This window comes from Giraffa tippelskirchi, chromosome 1, assembly GCF_054371585.1.
Source record: "Giraffa tippelskirchi isolate mGirTip1 chromosome 1, T2T-mGirTip1v1.2.pri, whole genome shotgun sequence".
Classification (NCBI taxonomy): domain Eukaryota; kingdom Metazoa; phylum Chordata; class Mammalia; order Artiodactyla; family Giraffidae; genus Giraffa; species Giraffa tippelskirchi.
In genome coordinates this window covers 94224394-94247331 of record NC_137275.1, presented here as the reverse complement: position 1 = coordinate 94247331, position 22938 = coordinate 94224394, and the positions used below count along the sequence as shown (strand labels likewise).

General features: G+C 40.7%; 1 protein-coding gene across 1 annotated transcript in view; it reads right to left on the bottom strand.

The window, feature by feature from the left end:
• The window catches only part of EGF (epidermal growth factor), a 95644-nt gene that overhangs the window by 5202 nt on the left and 67504 nt on the right, over positions 1 to 22938 (bottom strand). Inside the window, 6 exon segments of the mRNA XM_081516912.1 lie at positions 570 to 687; positions 3608 to 3775; positions 9694 to 9802; positions 14590 to 14715; positions 15748 to 15864; positions 21159 to 21269. Of these exon segments, the coding sequence (XP_081373038.1) occupies positions 570 to 687; positions 3608 to 3775; positions 9694 to 9802; positions 14590 to 14715; positions 15748 to 15864; positions 21159 to 21269 (749 nt within the window).

Genomic DNA, 22938 nt, shown 5'->3' with positions numbered 1-22938 from the left:
AGTTACTATGCTTTTTGGAAAATAACAGGGTTGTCAGATAAAATACAGGATACCTAGGAATATTAGAATTTAAAATTGAACTTTCAGTATGAATTTAACTAGGTGTTCTGTATTTTTATTTGCTAAAGCTAACAAACTGTTTTGCTGCTGAAGTTTAAGGATTTAAAATACGTCTAAGAAAAGAAGTTTTAAGAAAATTAGGAGCATAATCTTCAGTTTGTAAGACATCCATCTGAAAGGAATCACCTAAAAATTGGGAAAGACTTTTCACAAACATATGAAAAACTAAGTTATAGCAAGAAAGTGCATGATAGAAAAAAGGATTCCATAAATGTCTTGTGCCATTACATTATGGCACTAGTTTAGCTTGTCTGATTAATTTAGGACACAGTTGCCCCAGCCCCATTGCCCACCCAGGACCTCCCAGTTGTTGTGGTGTTGGGTAATATTAACACCAGCTGGAAGTTATAATAGGTTTCAGTCTCTCTCAACTCAGCAAAGAACGAGAAAAAGTGAACTGGGATTAACATAAAGCCAATTTCTTGCTTCATGTACTTTGGTTACATTACCCACATTTGGGGGCAAGAAGGCATCCCAGCCTCGCCATCTGCAGGCCTGCTACGGATCACATCTCCGCTCGGTTCTTCATAAGAAGTCTTTGGATTTTTCAATAGCCGCTTCTGAGTCCTGCAATACAGCCAAAATGTGAGACAATCCTAAAACAAAAGAGTAGCCCATTCAGCGATAGTCAGATGATTACTTTTGTTCCTGAAATTTAGGTACCTAAGATGCATGAGAGAAGTATTAAGGAAACTAGGAGCATAACTTTGGGTTTTAAAGCCTTCTTTCCTGCATTATTTTACAGATTATGTTTCACTATTTCCAAGGTACTGTGAGAAGGGAGGAGGAGGGCATGGGAGGCAGGGGAAGTCATGCATGTATTCATGGATATATCGACTGAGTACTAACTATATCCTGGGCCTTGTCCTAGTACTGGAGACATAGCAATGGAAAAGCAACAAAACCTCTGCTTAAGTGGACTTTGAATTTGTAAAGAGAGAAGTGCCTATAGAAACACTATCACAGCAATTGTGTGACACACACAATATTAACTCCATTTTACAAGTGAAGCCAGTGGGGTTGGAAGACAGTAGTGATGTACCCAAGGCACATGGCTACCAAGGGCAGCCCAGGAGCTGGGTCACAATGATGGGCAACTACAAATTGGCACGTGCCATCTACCTCTATAAGGATTAAGTCATGAGCTGCTGAAGCTGCTGACCTTCAACACCCCCTGAAAGAAGTTCAGGGTGAAGAGCAGAAGTGAAGCACTCTGTGCTCTGGGAAAAACTGGCAGGACACATCTTCGGAAAGTTAAAATTTTTTCAGGAAAAGATTTTATGAACCAAATTGTTGCATCTCCTTGTATCCAGAAAAATACTAAAATTCTTCATGGTGATGTTTGCTCCTCATGACTAGCAATAACCTGCAAAAAATATGTGCTTGATCACATGTACTACCCCCGCCTTCACCAAAATCACATGTATTTTGACGTCCCCGTCTACCTCTTCGGAGCAGTTTCTCAGAGCTATCTGAACTGCTGTCTCCTGAGCTGTAGTCTTCATTTTGCTCCAGATAAAACTCAACTCATAACTCTCCTGTTGTGCTTTGTTTTGTTTTGCTTTCAATCAACAGATGCAAAGCCTAGGCTCCATCTAGGTCTATGCTAGGCATGGTGTCATGCCCTAGGGGAGGGGGTAAAAGGAAAGGCGATCTAACAGGGACCCCTGTCCTCAGAGCCCAACCTCAAGAGGGAGAGAGACAGGTACCTCACATCTGAGCAGCTGTCTAAGGGAAGGCAGTGAAGGAGAGGTGGTGGGGAAGACACCAGCCAGCCTCAAGATTCCCAAACAGCGCTACTGCCTCAAGGCAGATGGCAGCTCAGTTCCCTTTGGAAGTGTAACCCTCAGCCACACAGGCCTGTCTGCCCATCTGAAAGTGAAAGTTGCTTAGTCGTGTCCAACTCCTGGCGACCCCATGGACTTTAGAGTCCATGCAATTCTCCAGGCCAGAATACTGGAGTGAGGAGCCTTTCCCTTCTCCAGGGGATCTTCCCATCTGCCCATCTGAGGAAAGGCAATAGGAAGACAGGGGCTGCTCTGGAAGCCCATCCCAGGAACTGTGAATTCCATGTAACAGATGGAACCCACTGGGAAATGGTGTGGGTTATTATTTTTAACCAAAGGCATCAAGGAGAACAATTGAAGTGGTTAATAAAACAGTTCCAAAGTTTCAAGGTATAGTTTGTGGAACATACTACTTCCTGTTGATTTTCTTACAAAGCAGGCCTTTCAAAAAATCAAGTTTCATGAAGTAATTACATTACCATACTTTAAAAAATTATTTAGTTTCACAAATAGCCTTTTCAGAGATACACAAGACAAGTAGTTTGGACAGTTAATCTAAATAAGACAGGCAAGACTGAAACAAAGGGAGGAATAACTCATTTTATCTCTTTAAAGAAAATTGCTTAACACACCTAACTGACAAACTCAGTGCTGGAGTTGTATTTACTGGTATACATCAGTGATGTGGCAATATTTAAGTTGGCAGTTTTAATTTGATCCCAAGAGAATCTTACTATGTTATAGTCCACGAAATAAGAAAAAAAAAACCCTTAATAATTATAGTACATGTGGACTTAAGTTTCTTCCTTCCATTTTTTTTTTTAACAGTATTTGCCAAACATCTGCTTTTCTTTTGACATTCTGTCCAATGGATGAATAGCTGATTATTCAGTATCTGTCTACAAACATCCAACATGTTGATTGAACACTAGGCTAAAAAGTACAGAGTTTACTGATGGACCACGGAATTGAAGTGTCAAATTTTTGCCCATGAATCCTGTGTCTAAGATAGAAAAGGGTTTGGAAGGTGGGACTCCTTGGGGAAGCTTACAGTTCTTGGAAAATCATAACAATAACAACAGAAAGCATTTATTAAGCCCTAAATTAGCCAGACAAACTACAATAGTGCATAAAATGCTTTTCAATATTGAGGATAGTGGATGATGCTGGCCTACTTTTTAAGAAAGTGGAAAATAAGCAAACAATGTGATGCCCAACATAGTGGGGTGTTTTTGTTTTTTTGTAATAAATATGTAAATACTATTATTCCACAGTTCTAAGCTTTTAATTGGAAATGATTAAAAACACAAACTCCAAGAACCAGAAACTTCCCTCCAATTTAGGGAAGATACTAATCTTCTTGAACAGAAGTTAATATTTTGTGGGAAATCAACTCAATGGACAGGACATATGAAAAATTATAGTTATACAGGCTGGGGATGGGGTAAGGGGAAGCCTGTGATGCTAAAAGAAAAATGCATGATGTAAAATAACCACCCAATAAACTACATAGGTCTATGGACAAAGACTAGAAAGGAACAATAAAACCACTGATGTTTTAGAGCAGTGAAACCCTGGATCATTTTGTTTTGTTTTCTTTTTAGTATTCTCCCAGTTTTTAAGTGAAATAAGTATGTAGAAGAAGCTCATCTCCAAGATCCCCTGAAGGAAGATGAAAGTTCCAGTGGAAGCAAAATCACCTATAGTAGTGAGCTCAGCACAGCCTCAGGAGCAGCAGGAAAGCCAGCACCACCACACAGACAGCCACCAGGCTGATGGTCCCCTGCTGCCCATGGCCAACATAGTGCAGATCCCATCCATCGAAGTCTGTGTACTCACATCACTTCCCGGTGTAGCCAACGGGACAGCTGTGACAACACACAAACAGAAGTCAGCAGTGAGCCATGGCCACAAACGCATGTTTTTGTACTCACTATCCAGTCATCTCTCAACCTCTACATTTCAGCCTCACATTTTGGGAAGAATATGGAAAATCCGTCAGGGGTCAGTTGCTGCTGTTGTTTAGTCACTCAGCTGTGTCCCACTCTTGCAACTCCATGGACTGTAGCCCACCAGGCTCCCCTGTCCATGGGACTTTCCAGGCAAGAATACTGGAGTGGGTTGCCATTTCCTTCTTCAGGGGATCTGCCAGACCCAAGGATCAAACCATGTCTCCTGAACTGGCAGGCAGTTTCTTTACCACTGAGACGCCAGGGAAGCCAAACGGGTCAGTGGAAAGCACTCTCATTTACAAGTTAACGCAGCATAGATTTCCCCCATTGGTCTGTTGGCCCTGGAATTGATTCGGGGTTATTTGCATACCACCTCGATAAGGCACTGCAGAACACTGATTATAGATCAATTTCTGTTAAAAGAACTACTGCCTCTCTCTAAGACCAACACAAAGCAACTCTGCCCTAGGAGCCAAGGGAGTTTTCAAACAAATGTTTGGCCAGATTGCAATCAATATAAGTCAAAGGAAGGAAGAATTTGAAAGCAGAGTCTTTTACTTGAGACCAGGTTATGAAAGAATGTGAGTAGTCTCTGAACAGGAAGCAGAGCAAACCATTTTTCTTACTTATTTTCTTAAAAGTCATAGATCCAAAAGGTCTCAGTGGTAACAATAAGCACTTACTTTCTTCAAGAGAGGAAAACTAAGTGAGGGAAAAAAGGCATTCACCAACAACCTGCTGTTTCATTAGTGAAATTGTTACTCGAATTATTGTTATTCATATGGGGCTTCCCTGGTGGCTTAGACAGTAGGTAAAGTATCTGCTGGCGATGGAGACCTGGGTTCGATCCCTGGGTTGGGAAGATACCTTACAGAAGGGAATGGCTACCTACTCCAGTATTCTTGCCTGGGGAATCCCATGGACAGAGAAGCCTGGCGGGCTACAGTCCATGGGATCTCAAGAAGTCCAAGACACAAGACAGGACAGAGTGACTAACACTATCAGCACCCAACACAAGCTATGAACTTTTATGTGAAAGTAAATGAAACAATACTGCCATCTACTGGGAATGCATGCTTCCAGAAACTCCCAGGATCTTGAGTAGAATTAATTATTCTTTGAAAGAGCATAAACTTTAAAAATAGTCTATTAAACATTTTGTGATGCTCACTTGTTAGGAATTTCTTCCCCTTGGCCCTAGATCCACTAATTATATACTCATGCCCCCACTTTATTCCAGAAGGAGATGAAGGAATGAATACACAGAGAACTGACATCAGTCCCCATGATGGGAAGAGGCAGCAAGGGGACAAGCTTTAGATGAATCATGCATCTACTGCATGGATGAAGCCCCAGAAGAGATCTCAAGTCTAGTTCTAGTTGTACCTTGAGTTAGTCACAGGAGCTTTGGCAAGTCACTTTCAGAGACAGAAGGGACAGAAACTAACATTTGTTATACACCTTAAGTTTCTGATACTGGGATAGTTAAATAGTATCATCGACTCAGTTCAATTCAGTTCAGTCGCTCAGTCAAGTCCAACTCTTTGCGACCCCATGAACTGCAGCACGCCAGGCCTCCCTGTCCATCACCAGCTCCCGGAGTTTACCCAAACCCATGTCCATCGAGTCGGTGATGCCATCCAACCATCTCATCCTCTGTCATCCCCTTCTCCTCCTGCCCCCAATCCTTCCCAGCATTAGGGTCTTTTCCAATGAGACAGCTCTTCGCGTGAGGTGGCCAAAGTATTGGAGTTTCAGCTTCAACATCAGCCCTTCCAATGAACACCCAGGACTGATATCCTTTAGGATGGACTAGTTGGATCTTCTTGCAGTCCAAGGGACTCTCAAGAGTCTTCACCAACACCACAGTTCAAAAGCATCAATTCTTCAGCGCTCAGCTTTCTTCACCATCCAACTCTCACATCCATACATGACCACTGGAAAAACCATAGCCTTGACTAGATGGACCTTTGTTGGTAAAGTAATGTCTCTGCTTTTAAATATGCTATCTAGGTTGGTCATAACCTTCCTTCCAAGGAGATCAACTCAAGGGACATGAATTTGAGCAAAATCCAGGAGATAGTGTAAGACAGGAGAGTCTGGTGTGCTACAGTCCACGGGGTTGCAGAGTCAGATATGACTTAGCAACTGAACACTGGGCACTTTTGTTTTGTTCTCAATGGTAGATTTCCATTTTACAGATGAGGAAAGTGAAATGCAGAGGAGTTACATAATTTGCACCAGGTCACACAGCTAGTGAATGGCAGTTTTGATTCAAACGGTTCTCTGATTTCAAGGTCTGTATTCTTTCTACTACTTTGGGCCACATCCAAAAAGAGTTTTAAGTTCCATGCACCTCTGAAAAACTGTTCTTCTAGAACTGACTCTGCAAGAGTATGAACAATATGAGTATAGGACCCATGGAGAACCATCCAGTTATTTCTGGCTTTCCTGATGCTATTTTAATTCTAGCAGACTTTGGTTATACACATCCACTATTGACACCTAGCAGCCATTTTTAAACTGGTGGATATTAACAGGTCACACCTCTGATCCTCTCAGAGATCGTAAAGTCTCAAGTAATAAGTCAAGCACATGATAACAGGTCTGGAGAGCCAAGCAGGTTGCAATATCAAAGTCTTTCAGCCTTATAAGGCCCAGAGCAATCAGCCGGCATTTCACAAGGGCAGGCCACACATCACTAATTTTTTAGGTTTTGATTAATTCTTCTCCTACATTAAACAGAAAATTTCCTAGCCAAATAAGTTTGGTTCCACGGCCAAACAATTTCAAGTTCTGGACTAAACAAAGGTAAACAAGACTTTTTCACATGTTGTGGTGACCATGAATCAAGAATCGAAGGCTAGCATATGCAGCATTTCTTAAATTGGGCCACACAATCCTTTTCTCATGAAATATTTCACAGCACCATAGTTTGGGTAACTTGGGCTGAAGAGGACCTGCCCTAGAGGCTGTGGGTTGGTTCAGAGCCAAATCAGAATAAATGAGGACCTCTTCTGTGCTCAAGAGGTTTGGAGTCCTCCAAGAATCCCCTGAGCCAGGGCCCTCTGAGGAGGCCTGTTGGTGTGGAGACTTCCGGTTCTCATATCGTCTGCATCCCCAGGGCAGCTGGGAGTTCCTGCATCTGGGAGGGGAGCTTCCATTGCCTCCAAGCAAAGAAGGAAGAAAGTTCCTTTACTAAACTGCTCACAACATTGTGACAGTCTCTGGGCTTCCCAGGTGGCACTAGTGGTAGAGAACCCACCTGCCAATGCAGGAGATGCAAACGACCTGGGTTCAGTCCCTGGGTCGGGAAGAGCCCCTGGAGGAAGGCATGGAAACCACTCTAGTATTCTCGCCTGAAGAATCCCATGGACAGAGGAGCTTGGTGGGCTATGGTCCATAGGGTTGCACAGAGTTGAACATGACTGAAGTAACTTAGCACTCATGTATACATGTGCAGAATGATGCCTGTGAGATGTTTCTAATAACCGTTGGACTGGGAAGCACTCCCTAGAGATTTTTTTTTTTTATGGAATTAAAAAAATACAAGGTGAGGTCATTGGGGCATGGAAGGACGGAAGGGTTGGACATCTGATAAATCCATGTTTTTATTAGATATATAATTCAAAAACAAAGTTATGATCCAGATTAATGGGAACTCTGCTGATATTTTAAATATTGCTTTTGATTGAAAGTGAAAGTGAAGTCGCTCAGTTGTGACCGACTCTTTGCGACCGCATGGACTGTAGCCTATCAGGCTTCTCCGTCCATGGGATTTTCCAGGCAAGATTACTGGAGTGGGTTGCCATTTCCTTCTCCAGGGGATCTTCCCGACCCAGGGATCGAACCCAGGTCTCCCGCGTTGCAGACAGACGCTTTTACCCTCTGAGCCACCATGCTTTTGACTAAAGGTGCTTAAATTTAAGTGTTAGATCCAGTGTAATTGTCATTTTGTACAGAAATGAAAGCAGTGTGCTAAAGAGTTCACAAGTCATTTAATGAATTGGTGCTATCAGTTCCAAGTGAAATGAATGTGCTACCTACAATACATAACTCTGCAGTACCCTTCTTCTTCTTATAATGCCTTTAATAATCCAAAGTTAGTGTTAGAGAGAAACATAAACCATTGCTAGGATACTTGTTTTCATAATTTCATTATTGGGAATAATAAAAAGCCATGAACAGATGAAAACAATTTGATTCTTATTATCAAAATCAAGAATGATTATCATCAAGTACTAAATTTATCTTAGGTTAGAAAACCACAGCATGAAATATGAATATGAAAACAGATTTCTATTAGGACTGAGTCATTTTTGCTAATTTTCATAAACATTTTCCACTGTTTTTGTCAGGATGACGTGATTTCTAATGCAAGGCCATATTTTTCATCACAGAATATAATTTATTCTAGTAATTTAGACTATGTTTCTACTAATTATTATTAATAATCAAAGCTTTTAAGCTTATAGCATCTACTCATGAGGATCAAAGGATTCTCTTACTCCATCATTAGGCACAGAGAAAATTACCACTGAGTCAGGAGGCCAGCCAGAAGAGACCTATTTATTTTTCAGTATCTATCCATTCCCTCATATTGCCTTCAGATTATAAAAGTCACTAAAAGTAAGATTTGATACAGAACTAGATCTTCTGGGTGTGGTTTTACTAAAGACTGAGGGGCCTGGTTTCTGGGCGAGTGCGGTGGGAGCACCTCCGAGCTCCAGGGCTTCCTTGAACGTCCTCTTCAGGTTGACACTTAACCCACCAAAACCATCATGGTGACAAAAGCAGAGCAAAGGTAGCCGTGGCTGCATTTATCAGCCGTTAACAACAAAAATGTAAATACCAACTATTAGGATGTAAAGGAGAAAAGTGGAAGCCCAGTGTAACTATATGTAACACTTTTTAAAAATTAGAAGCATAGCATTGATGCTCCCCATCTATTTGGCATAAAATAAAAGTTGTAAGAAATTCTCTCAGTTTAATTCCCAGACTGTACCAGTAGTAACATCAAGTTATTTAAGTCAGAGGGAAAATCACCCAGTTCCTTAAATTTTATATTTACCGCTGACACCTGGGGTGTGTGTGAAATATTCAGAAAGAGTGTAATACACACATTATATATATATATGTAAATAAAGATTTACATACGTGTGTGTATGCTTAGTCACGTCAGACTCTTTGCAACCCCACAGACTGTAAGCCCACTAGGCTCCTCTGTCCATCTCCAGGAACGAATACTGGAGTGGGTTGCTACTTCCTCCTCCAGAGGCTCTTCCCTGACCCAGGCACTGAATCTGAGTTTCCTACATCTCCTGAACGGGCAGGCAGATTCTTTATCACTGCACCATGTGAGAAGCCCAGATTTATATATATAAATTACATATATTTTTCACTATGGAAAAGTTTAATTATAGAAAAATCTCAATATGAGTTTTCTGAATTTACTAAAAGGTATGGGCTGCAATATCATATCTCTGCAGAAAAATAGTTTGACTTAATGGCAGCAGAACAGGTTGGCAATGCCAAAATATATACAGGCACCACTATTGAGGCTGCTGCTGCTGCTGCTGCTAAGTCACTTCAGTCGTGTCCGACTCTGTGCGACCACGTAGACGGCAGCCCACCAGGCTCCCCAGTCCCTGAGATTCTCCAGGCAAGAATACTGCCATGGGTTGCCATTTCCTTCTCCAATGCATGAAAACGAAAAGTGAAAGTGAAGTTGCTCAGTCATGTCCGACTCTTAGCGACCCCATGGACTGCAGCCTAGCAGGCTCCTCAGTCCATGGGATTTTCCAGGCAAGAGTACTGGAGTGGGGTGCCATTGCCTTCTCCGACTATTGAGGCAGTACTCTTCAAAATTCGGGGGGCATTCAGGGAAACGATTTTTCAAAAAATTGTGTCCATTCTTCCCAAGGTGAGATGGCGGAGTATAGTCTAGAAGAATCAAAGGCATTTCGTTTACTTTCTGAAGTGACTGGAGTCTTTCAGATATCAACATCAGGAACTAGTTTCTGTGAACAAATTGGCATATGGAACAATAATTTCACTTTCTTAACCAGACTTTATGGAATTTGCTACGGAGTCAGCCATTTTGCTTGAGGTTCAGCACTATTTGACATAAAGTATATTGGAGGCAAGTAAGAGAATGGTCAATCCTAAGACCATATGAACCCTGAGTACAGATCTCATCATAAAAGCCATCTGTCATCCATAAAAACACACCATGTAAAACAACAGTTAGCTTAAGAGGGTCTCACTGAACAACCATATCTTTTCATGGCTTATAAACCACCCACCACTATACAGTCCATTACCCCCAGTTCCCTGGGAGTCTCAAAATTTTATCCCACAGGACACTTGCTTCTAAAAGCAATTTAACTTTCAGGGGAGCCCTCAAAGACAGGACTAGCAACTTTGACAGACAGGAAATGTTACCATAACAGAGGAGATGCCCAAGTGGAAAAGTCCCTTTTATTGAATGGTTCATTGCTCTTTAAAAGAAAAACATTAGGGTGTTAGCTGACTATATAAATATTAGGAGTCTTTCAATACCTCTAAGAAGAGCAAACAGTTTTTGTTCCAATCCCAAAGAAAGGCAATGCCAAAGAATGCTCAAACTATCGCACAATTGCACTCATCTCACATGCTAGTCAAGTAATGCTCAAAATTCTCCAAGCCAGGCTTCAGCAATACGTGAACCATGAACTTCCAGATGTTCAAGCTGGTTTTAGAAAAGGCAGAGGAACAAGAGATCAAATTGCCAATATCCGCTGGATCATCGAAAAAGCAAGAGAGTTCCAGAAAAACATCTATTTCTGCTTTATTGACTATGCCAAAGCCTTTGACTGTGTGGATCACAATCAACTGTGGAAAATTTTGAAAGAGATGGGAATACCAGACCACCTGACCTGTCTCTTGAGAAACCTGTATGCAGGTCAGGAAGCAACAGTTAGAACTGGACATGGAACAACAGACTGGTTCCAAGTAGGAAAAAGAGTACGTCAAGGCTGTATATTGTCACCCTGCTTATTTAACTTATATGCAGAGTACATCATGAGAAATGCTGGGCTGGAAGAAACACAAGCTGGAATCAAGATTGCTGGGAGAAATATCAATAACCTCAGATATGCGGATGACACCACCCTTATGGCAGAAAGTGAAGAAGAACTGAAGAGCCTCTTGATGAAGGTGAAAGAGGAGAGTGAAAAAGTTGGCTTAAAGCTCAACATTCAGAAAACAAAGATCATGGCATCTGGTCCCAATTCATGGGAAATAGATGGGGAAACAGTGGAAACAGTGTCAGACTTTATTTTTTTGGGCTCCAGAATCACTGCTGATGGTGATTGCAGCCATGAAATTAAAAGACGCTTACTCCTTGGAAGGAAGGTTATGGCCAACCTAGATAGCATATTTAAAAGCAGAGACATTACTTTGCCAACAAAAGTCCGTCTAGTCAAGGCTATGGTTTTTCCAGTGGTCATGTATGGATGTGAGAGTTGGACGGTGAAGAAAGCTGAGCGCCGAAGAATTGATGCTTTTAAACTGTGGTGTTGGAGAAGACTCTTGAGAATCCCTTGGACTACAAGGAGATCCAATCAATCCATCCTAAAAGAGATCAATCCTGGGTGTTCATTGGAAGGACTGATGTTGAAGCTGAAACTGCAATACTTTGGCCACCTCATGTGAAGAGTTGTCTCATTGGAAAAGACCCTAATGCTGGGTAGGATTGGGGGCGGGAGGAGAAGGGGACGACAGAGGATGAGATGGTTGGATGGCATCACCGACTCGATGGACATGGGTTTGGGTAGACTCCGGGAGTTGGTGATGGACAGAGAGGCCTGGCGTGCTGCAATTCATGGGGTCACAAAGAGTTGGACACGATTGAGCGACTGAACTGAACTGAAGAAGAGCAAATTATTTGAGAAAATAATATACTAAAATCCAGAGCCCCAAACAAGTGCAGAATTTTCCTTTTCCAAGATGTTTTCTGCTTGCAGAGCTGAGATGGGTAAATGGCTGACAGTGACTCAGCTGATTCTGGCTCCCAGTGTCTATGAAGCCAACTGCCCCACCACCCTCCTACCATCCCTCCCCATTCTGGAATGCTGATGGTGAGAAGATACTGCTCTTGTAGGGGAAGGGTTCAGGAAGCAGAAATGGACTGTAATTAACAATTTAAAAAGCTCTCATTCAGCTCAAGAAATACTGACTTTTTAACGTAATACTTTAAAATCCTTGAAAGTGATTCAAAATGCCAGTAGTCCAGACAGCCTCCCCAACCTGTCTAGCCCGGCCAAGTTCTCCCAGTGGCCCCCCAAATCAACATTACAAATCAGGACATTAGTGAATAGTTAAAGAGAACCACCTGTGCTCTCACCTATATTGCATTGTGAATAATAAAAAAGGATTTATTCCAGATGCTATTAAATTAAGAAAACTTGGACCATTTCATTCTCGACCCCATCATCAATCTAATCAGGAAAGGAAACTCACCAGCCTGATTGACCAAATGATTTCTCAAAGCTCTAATGAAAACACACTTAAGTAGAGATTTTTTTTGGAATCAAGTCCCTCCCCTTGGATCCAAACCACCCACCAACCTACCACGGCAAATCTGTCCAGGCTCAGACAAGTTGCCAGCACACGTGCAAATGTAGTTTCCCTCCATATTTGTGCAGGTGGCATTTTCCCCACAGCTGTGCATGTCCAGTCAGCACTCATCAATATCTGTCAGGAAAAAGGAGTAAGAAAGAGAAGAGTGAGGTGCAGAGGAGATCAGAGGCTCATATAGTAATTGAAAAACCCAATATTCTGGAAAAGAAGCATCTTCAATTTGTGTCATGATACATGTTCTCAGAGCTCTGTACATTTTTAGATTCAAAAATTCTATTATCCATGGTAGAAAGAGTGATGAACTGGGTCCCTGGGGTGCATACCCATACAGGTAAACTCCTGATGTCAGGCTGGAAGCTTCCCTACTGCTTGGAAGGAAAGGAGACTTCCCAGCACAAATAGCTCCGTGGGAAAGTTGGAGATGGTAAACTATCTCTAGGTAAACATTTAGAAGTTCAGATCCTATTAAATACAACATTTTTGCCTTTTTAACACAGATATAAATGAAATCATCTCTTTCTTTCCCAACTACCCATCTTTTCTATTCTCAGTTATCACCACCGTAACCTTTAGCTCCTTCCTCTCTTCAATTTTCCATTGCTGTAAGAGGAGTCGCCTTACTACATTCCCCATATACCATCTCTCCTCCACTCCTCTCCTAAACATCAGTGCCACATTGATCTTCCCCAATCACATCTCCCATCATTGCACCACTGACTCAAATGCCTAATAAAATGTACTCATGCTCCCAGGTTCATCCAAAATAATACTTCCTCCACGAAGTCCTTCCCAATACCTCAAACAGGTATTTCTACCTATTCTAAACTCCCACTTCATTTTTAGTTCTCTTATGATGTACATCTTTCTTCACTACTTATCACAGCTGCATTGATTTTAGATTATATTCTAAAGGTAGGGAACAGTGCAGAGAACAAGAACAAGCTCAGTGTTTCTATGTGGCTTGAAGACTCCATGCCAATCAGGCAGGCTGGGCCATAACGCTCTGCTACATGAAAGGAGGTATGTGAGTAATAGAGTGGGAATCCAGAGTATACTGACTTTAAATATCCAAGAAAGTATACCTTCCTTTTTCTTCAAAGTAAATGAAATATAAAGCCTGTTTGTCTAAATTATCTATGAGCCTGTTTAATTAGAGCAGTGACATTTTCCTGACTGACAGCCAAATATGTGCTTAAAAGAGCATTTACAGATGTTTGTGGACTCCACAAAACTAATCTGATAAAGGTCTGATTTAAATCAACCAGATCCAGAAAATTGGTAGTTATGACTGATATTTCATCTTTAACCTCAACATGTGGGAGAAAGCAGTGCCATTTCAGTTTGTTATCAGGGCATCTGCCCCTCCCCGTGAAAAGATTTTCATGTTTTCAGGAGGAAAAGAAAACATTGGAAGAGACATTTTAAAGCCCCATAAAACTTGAGATAACTACTTTACTGGGCCAGGATGGCTTCAAGTCAGGTCTTCACTTGCACAGTGATGCTGTGCTATTGACACCTGGAATGGTACATGACATCCACTAAGTGAACTCCCAACCCAACCAGCCACACCCAGACCTTGGCAGAGGATGGTGATTTTGAAAGAGGTCTTAATCATTCGTTGCTTATATTTAAATGTAAGTGGCTTGAACTTATCAAGAGCCAGCCAGTGAACCCTTTCATAGAATCTTCACGCACAGCAGTGACCTCCAACAAACCTGTGTCAGCTCTGAAGTTCACCACAGTTCAGTTGCCAAATTCAGTGACAAAGAAAATGCTGTCCGGTTTCCCCCAAGATGGCTCAAAGTGTGGAGTATTGATCAGGCACTGATGTCACTCAACCCCCAGAGAAAGAATTGGAAAGGCAGAGGGGAAAACAGCCTCTGCAGAGTGTAGGCACTAAGTAGTGCGCTCATGGCCAAAGGGCACGGACTTGACTATTTACCAAGAACTGAAATATGCCAGTTTGAACAGATCACACAACTCCTCTTTTAGACTTAACATGTACCATCGCAGTTACATCCTGTCTTTTCTCAAACCACCACACCCGGCGTTCAGTGATTCTCCAAGGCTTGCCCCTACCCACTTCCTTCCACACACAGCTTTCTAACCCAGACAGTGGATTCCATCTCCCTGGTAGCCTTCTGAGCACCGGCAGACATAGCCACCTTCTGTATTGACACACTTGGAGGATGTGGGAGGGCAGACTGAGAGACCCATCTCACATTCATCTACATCTGTGGGCAAAACAATGAGCTAGTGAAATATGTATGCAATCCTGGTATAAATGACTATAGTAGGAAAGTGAAAGTGTTAGTAGCTCAGTTGTGTCTGACTCTTTGTGAGCCCACGGACTGTAGCCTGCCAGGCTCCTCTGTCTATGGAATTCTCCAGGCAAGAATACTGGAGTGGGTAGCCATTCCCTTCTCCAGGGGATCTTTTCAACCCAGGGATCAAACCCATGTCTCCTGTATTGCAGGCAGATTCTTTACTGTCTGAGCCACCGAGGGAAGCCCATAGTAGGAAAGAATAGTATAATCTTACATACACTCATCTAGCCATTTACAGGTACTGTTTGCAAACATAATGCAAGCCCTGCGTTTGGACATAAAGTTCATTTCTGAATTAATTTCCATAGATTTCTCAGTGTTTGACTAGCTCAGTTTGTGCAAGTAAATCACTTTGTGCCAGAGTTTCAAACCATAAGAACGTTTGCAATGGCCATCAAAATAAAATAGAAACCTATCTAGCTTGGATGGAAGGGGAGTTTGAGGGAGAATGGATACATGTATATTCATGGCTGAGTTTCTCTGCTGCTGTGCATCTGAAACTATCACAACACTGTCAATTGGCTATACTCCAACATAAAATTAAAAGTTAAAAAAAGAAACCTATTCAGCAAAACCTATTTAATAAATTAGAACTTATGATCTAAGCCTTTGAGGGGAAAAGTTGTTTTTATTGGAATTGGGGAGCTTATAAATTTAACTTGAACTCACATTCATGCTTCTAAAGCCAATTATAAATTCTTCTCCTTAATATCAACTATATATATTATGGAATTCTAATATAAACTCAATGTATTAGAGCATATACTTTATGTTTCATTTTTTCTATTCATATATCCACTACCTTTTAGCTAATATCAAATAATTTATTCACACCTGAGGATAACATAAATCCTTCTGGAGATTTTGAGTCAATACAATCTGAGAGAATCTTTTTTATTTACTATTTTCCAGATATGTGTATTTGGATTTTGCTCTTACCAGAACATTGTTTTCCATCTCCAGCAAATCCTTTCAAACACTGACATGCAACATCCTCTCCCTCTGAAACGCACTCAGCCTGTGTACTACATCCCATGGCATCACAGTCTTCATTATCTGCAAACAGCGAGAACCCTATCAGATTATTTTCAGACCTCAGAGAAAAAAGATGGACTTTAATGCTTTGCATTCTACAGAACATTCTAGAACTTCCTTTGTCAAGTTCTGGGACAGGTTAGCCTCCAAACAGAAACACCATGTTCATCTGTAATCTGTATCTATATCAAAGGATCCACAAGCCATATGTTTCTGTTTATATGCTCTCAACAAATCTTTAGTCTTAAAGAATTATGTGGTGTTTACACCTGTCTGTGAACTTATTTATAATTTTTTAAAGAATTTGCAAATTTGAACTATAACATTTCTAGGAGTAAATGGACTCAAATTTTTTAAATTGTGTTGCTTTATTTGAGAATTCCCAACCATCATGAAGGTGTCAACATATTCTTATCTCCCAAAGATAACATGTAGCAAGTAGGTCTATGTACCAACATGGCAAAGAGATTTGATCATAAAAAGATTTACTGTCAATTTACTAAAATTATGTTTCATATATAATAGAACATGTATGTCAAAATGTATGTTTTACTATCCAGATTTATGCTGTGACTTGCAAACCTCTAGGCACTTTTACAGTCATGAACCATGCAAACTAAATGCTGTAAATGGATCATTTCATTTCATACTCCATTGAAATGCAAATGCCCCAGGGAACAGAGTTGCCTGTTGAACCATAAACATGAGCAAGTTTTTTGTTTTTTTTTTTCCTTTAGCTGCTTATGTATGAAATCATTCTCCAAATGCCTCCCCTCTATTGGAGATGGGGGTATCTGACATACCACAGCAGGATATAAACTATCTTCTGTCTTTTCACTGGTAAATTTGCTCATCTAAGTATAGGAGAGGTCAAGAAACTCTCCAAAGTTGCCCATAAATTAAAGAAAGTTAAATGATCTAAGTAGGATTCAAGTCCCATGCGAATGCAGACATCGGGTAATTGCATTTGACTTGCTTAGCTATTTGAGCGAAAAGATTTCTTATGTGGGAACACATGCCTTTCATGCTTGCTTGGTCACCTCCTGTCACTCATGACTCGAGATGGATAAGTTCAGCCTAAATCAATTATCCATTGGATTCAGGATTTATTTGGAAGACTAGTTCCCAAATCACAAGGCTGTTCAGAGCGTATGGTGGACAGCATCCAATTACCCAAGACATTTTAAGTCACTAGCAGAAATAGAATATGATTCAGGAATTATTTGGTAACTTGCAATCCCCCAGGCAATGAAAAGCAATGGACATGCATTTGCAGTTGGGGGATAGGCCATAGCCAAAGTTCTTTTTGCCACCCACTGGCTCCAGAAGGAGGGAATGCCTGTGCTCCACGTGCCTCCTCTCTAAAATACAGTGACAGTTTCCGTCCAGTCTACTTCACATGGTTGTTTTAAGAACTCGAAGAAAAAGTAATTAAAAAAAAAAAAACCTGTTGAGAATTTTGAAATATACATATCTAGATAAGGGTAATAAAGGAGAAGAGCATTGTGATGGCCTATATCAGAATTAGCCTTATCACACTAGAAAAGACTCAGCGGTCTGTTAGTAAAACTAACAAAATTAATTAATTCCAAAATGCCTACTATGTGTCAGATCCTCATGAGGGCCAAAAATACAGTGGTGGAGGATATAGATGAGAGTTCTGCTTTCTTACATGATTAACTACTGAAGTATATGTGTAATGAGCACAATCAAAAATAATACTGGGTTCCAAGAGGGCTAAACAGCTTTCATATTGCCTGGTCAGGAGACTAGGAAAGTCTTTCTGAGAAAGAGCATATTATGAGATGTGAAGGATTCACAGGACTTGGTGCGGAGGGGCTTAGAAAGGGGACTGTAAGTCAAGAAAGCAACACCTTCATGTTACAGGCAAGGCCTCTGTAATGGAAGAAGGCCATCAAAAGGGGGGATAGAAGGGCACAAACTAAGGCTGATGAGGTGGATACAAGTGAGTTTCTCCAGGGCTCAACAGGCTACATTAAGAATTTCACATTTTAGTCATGAATTTAGAAGAATTTGTGATTTTAATAAATTTGACAATGAAACTTTTTATGTTTGAATCACTTTGCCATGTGGTACACAGATCTACTTGCCACATATCATTATGTGTCTTTGAGGAATAAAAAAATATTGACCTAAAATCTAATATAAAGTTTTCAAACTCTTTTTATTATAGCTACTTGCCTGAAATGAAAATTTCACTACAAAACATAAGTAAGACCTCAACCTCACACAGGTAGAACTAAAACTTCACAGGCTAAGACAAAATAGAATACAATCCAGGGAAGGAAAGATGAGGCAATTCACCTGGACAGTTTTGTTTATTCTGCAGGAGGCAGAGTACAGTCTCCAGGTACGAAGCCAAACATAGCCTATTATATGTATATTCCAAATCCCTGGCCATTTTGTCACTCCCTCATTCCACCCATGTGGCCTAGTTTACCATCTGTCATTCACTTCAGTTTTTGAGTCCCCCAAACATTAGGCTTCCAAAATATCTTCTATCAACTTAGAGGAAGGTTCTCTATACTGCTAATATTTATCTATACTGTTTTATTCTATCATATTGTTTGTCTCTGCATCAGACTGTGACTTTGGAGGTTGGGGCTACATTTAGCTCAGCATGCGATCACCAGCACATAGCACAGCGCATGGCAAATAAATAGTCATTAAATGAATAATATTCCTAACATAATTATGTTTCCAGTACTTCTTTTCTTGGCATGAATTACTGATAACTACTCAGTAATAATTTTCAAAACCTTTGGTCAAGTCATTAACTTAATAATACAGCTTAGTTTCAGTTTCCAAATCTGTAAAATGATAGATTGTGATAAGGGTCAAATTCAGTTCAGTTCAGTTCAGTCGCTCAGTCGTGTCCAACTCTTTGCGACCCCATGAACTGCAGCACACCAGGCCTCCCTGTCCATCACCAACTCCCGGAGTTTACCCAAACCCGTGTCCATTGAGTCAGTGATGCCATCCAACCATCTCATCCTCTGTTGTCCCCTTCTCCTCCTGCCCCCAATCCTACCCAGCATTAGGGTCTTTTCCAATGAGTCAACTCTTCGCATGAGGTGGCCAAAGTATTGCAGTTTCAGCTTCAACATCAGTCCTTCCAATGAACACCCAGGATTGATCTCTTTTAGGATGGATTGATTGGATCTCCTTGCAGTCCAAGGGACTCTCAAGAGTCTTCCCCAACACCACAGTTTAAAAGCATCAATTCTTCGGCGCTCAGCTTTCTTCACCGTCCAACTCTCACATCCATACATGACCAGTGGAAAAACCATAGCCTTGACTAGATGGACTTTTGTTGGCAAAGTAATGTCTCTGCTTTTAAATATGCTATCTAGGTTGGCCATAACCTTCCTTCCAAGGAGCAAGTGTCTTTTAATTTCATGGCTGCAATCACCATCAGCAGTGATTTTGGAGCCCCAAAAAATAAAGTCTGACACTGTTTCCACTGTTTCCCCATCTATTTCCTATGAAGTGATGGGACCAGATGCCATGATCTTAGTTTTCTGAATGTTGAGCTTTAAGCCAACTTTTTCACTCTCCTTTCACTTTCTCTTCATCAAGAGGCTCTTCAGTTCTTCTTCACTTTCTGCCATAAGGGTGGTGTCATCTGCATATCTGAGGTTATTGATATTTCTCCCAGCAATCTTGATTCCAGCTTGTGTTTCTTCCAGCCCAGCATTTCTCATGATGTACTCTGCATATAAGTTAAATAAGCAGGGTGACAATATACAGCCTTGACGTACTCCTTTTCCTATTTGGAACCAGTCTGTTGTTCCATGTCCAGTTCTAACTGTTGCTTCCTGACCTGCATGCAGGTTTCTCAAGAGACAGGTCAGATGGTCTGGTATTCCCATCTCTTTCAGAATTTTCCACAGTTGATTGTGATCCACACAGTCAAAGGCTTTGGCGTAGTCAATAAAGCAGAAATAGATGTTTTTCTGGAACTCTCTTGCTTTTTCGATGATCCAGCGGATGTTGGCAATTTGATCTCTGGTTCCTCTGCCTTTTCTAAAACAAGCTTGAACATCTGGAATTTCATGGTTCACATACTGCTGAAGCCAGGCTTGGACAATTTTGAGCATTACTTGACTAGCATGTGAGATGAGTGCAATTGTGCGGTAGTTTGAGCATTCTTTGGCATTGCCTTTCTTTGGGATTGGAACGAAAACTGATCTTTTCCAGTCCTGTGGCCACTGCTGAGTTTTCCAAATTTGCTGGCATATCGAGTGCAGCGCTTTCACAGCATCATCTTTCAGGATTTGAAATAGCTCAACTGGAATTCCATCACATCCACTAGCTTTGTTCGTAGTGATGCTTTCTAAGGCCCACTTGACTTCACATTCCAAGGGTCAAATTAGAGAATACATTTAAAGGGTCTGGTAAACTCTAAAGCTCTATAAAACTTATTACTAAAAATATTCACCTCTTTGTATTATATCAAAAATCACACTGATAAATTCCTATAAAGAGGGGTAAGAGGTTCCAGGGCCTTGTTAACTATAGTTTGCCAACCACAAAAGTTGTAGTTGAGTATATATGAGGTCCTAATATGGAGTTCTCCAATTGATTTTTAAGCCACATACTGTGTTAAAATTTAGATTTACTCAGAAATACAAATAAATAAAATGTTTCAAAGCAGAGCTGCACTGAGTGAATGGCAGAGACGTAACATGAAGAAGAGGTGGGGTTTGCAGGAGCTTTAAGGCTGAGCTAAGCCCTGTTTGAAACCACTATCATCATGAGTGAACAGAGTATAAAAGAATTAGGTTCCCTAAAGTTGTTACATATTGAATATATTCTTTAACATCTTAGTGATAAGTGTACAATATAGAAGAATAAAATCTAACATTTGTTGTTTGTGAACTTCCTGGAGCAGCTGAAGCAACCAACCTATATTTGCTTATCAGTTACCATCTGCTTTTCACAATGATGGAAGTAAAGCTAAATGGGTCAAATACCAAAAATACTAGGCATAGATGAGGATCCACTCAAATCTGTTCTGGCCTATTTTTCACTTTTGCCTCCAAGTTAGATTTCTTTTAAAAAAAAGAAGTCCAACAACTCTCATCAAGTAAAGCTCATGTCCAGTCTAATATGGAGCCATCTAACATGGGAAACCATTGGGAAGAGAAGGACCAAAGTTTGAGTCCAAAGTCTGGCATCACTCACTTTGTACAATTTAGTCAACATTAAGTTAGAGAGATCATTCAGAATTTCGAATGAGTAGGAGGAAACTGTTGGAACCAAAGCTGTATCAAAGATCTCCTGATTCATACCTGACACCATGATTTCAGCCACTAGCATGTGTTGAGACTCTGTCATGTTATCTTCAAGCTCTCTGCTGCTGGCTAAGACGTCCAACGGTGTGACTCCATTACTCAGATTTGCTCCACTACCTATGGAAGGCCAACAGATACAGTTAATTTAACATTTTTGATTTATGAAATGTTTGAGTTAATTTATGTTTATGGCTGCTTGTTGGTTATGAGTTCAGACTCATACTTAGAGTAGGAGGATTCAGAAAAACTGGCAGAATCTAGCTTAGAAAACCTTCCTCACCACACCACACCCTCTCAGCTTCCCTCCACGCACTTGAGATTGAGGGTGGGGAGAGCCAGGAAGAAAGACAGGACTCTTTTAGGTATTGGCATAAGTGGTAAAAGTAGAATACCAAAATCCTTATGCACAGAATAAGCTCATAATCACTGTTTGCCATTGTTGAGGACAAATTGACTTCTCCAACCTGCCTTCATATATACTCTTTCTCCTTCAGGCTGCTTTAGACATTTATTTTAGCCTGACTTTGCCAGTATTTAGAAATGTGGAAGAGCATAAATGAACCCTACCTTAACATAGGCATGGGACCTAAGCAACTCCCCAGAACACAGGAGAAATGAATCCTCTAAAACACTGTGTGTTCTCTAAGTGTGGTCCATGGATCCCTGGGGTCTCATTGCATGCCATCTAGAAGGTGAAAACTATTTTCATAAAAGGCAGATAACTTCGTTATTATTTTCACTGTGTTGACCAATGGGGCAAAAGCAATGATGGGTGAAAGTGTGGTGCCTTAGCATGAATCAAGTCATGCTTCTAGTGGCATCTCTAATATGGTCATGTTCTTCACTGCCACATACATACACATGCATGCATACACACACTCCAGTTTCACCTTTAAAAAGCCATGATGGAGCAGTAAAATTATTAATTTTTAAAAATCTTGACTATGGACTACTTGCTGTTTAACGTCCTGTATAATGAAATGGGAAGCACATAAAAGACTGCACAGACTGAACTCATAATGTCTATCTGGAAGAAAGGCACTCGTGAACTCTTAGATGTTTGAGCTAAAACTAGCCTCCTTTTCCCGTTGAACATGATTTTTACCTGAAAGAATGTTTGGTAAACTATGTCAGTAACACTTGAGGATTTGACATTTTTTCAAAAATGAATGAAGCGGTGCTGTCTCTTCAAGGAAAATTAACTCATAGTGCTTGTTGCCAATAAGAAGATTGGAGTTTTCAAGTGAAAAGTACAATTCTACAAAATTTTCCACAAAAAGTTTTTGACAAAATCCAGACAAAGACTTTTCTGATGAGTTTGATGGTAATAACTCATGAACATTATTGTAGGTATATTAGTATGACATTCAGAAGATCTGCATAACTCAATCAACCAATATTTTTAAATGACCAAAATACAACAAAATCATGCCTAGCAAAAGATTCATGCAAAATATAAAACAAGAATACTGGGTTTTAATATAGCAGAGGACAAAAAGTTCATTGCTATGACTTCAGATTCACATTGCAACAGGCTCTAAGAAACTACCATCTGTCTGGTTCTGAAATAATATCAAAAGAAGATACACAAAAAGGGCATCTGAAAAGGCTGTTAAGCAATCTTCCCTTTTCCAGCTCCATGTCTATCTGAGGCCAGATTTTCTTCATAGGCTCCAACCAAACCAACACAGCAACAGCTTTAACTGAGAGGCAGATGGGAGGATCTGGCCGCCCTCTACTAAGCCAGACATTAAAAATACAAATGTAAAACAATGCC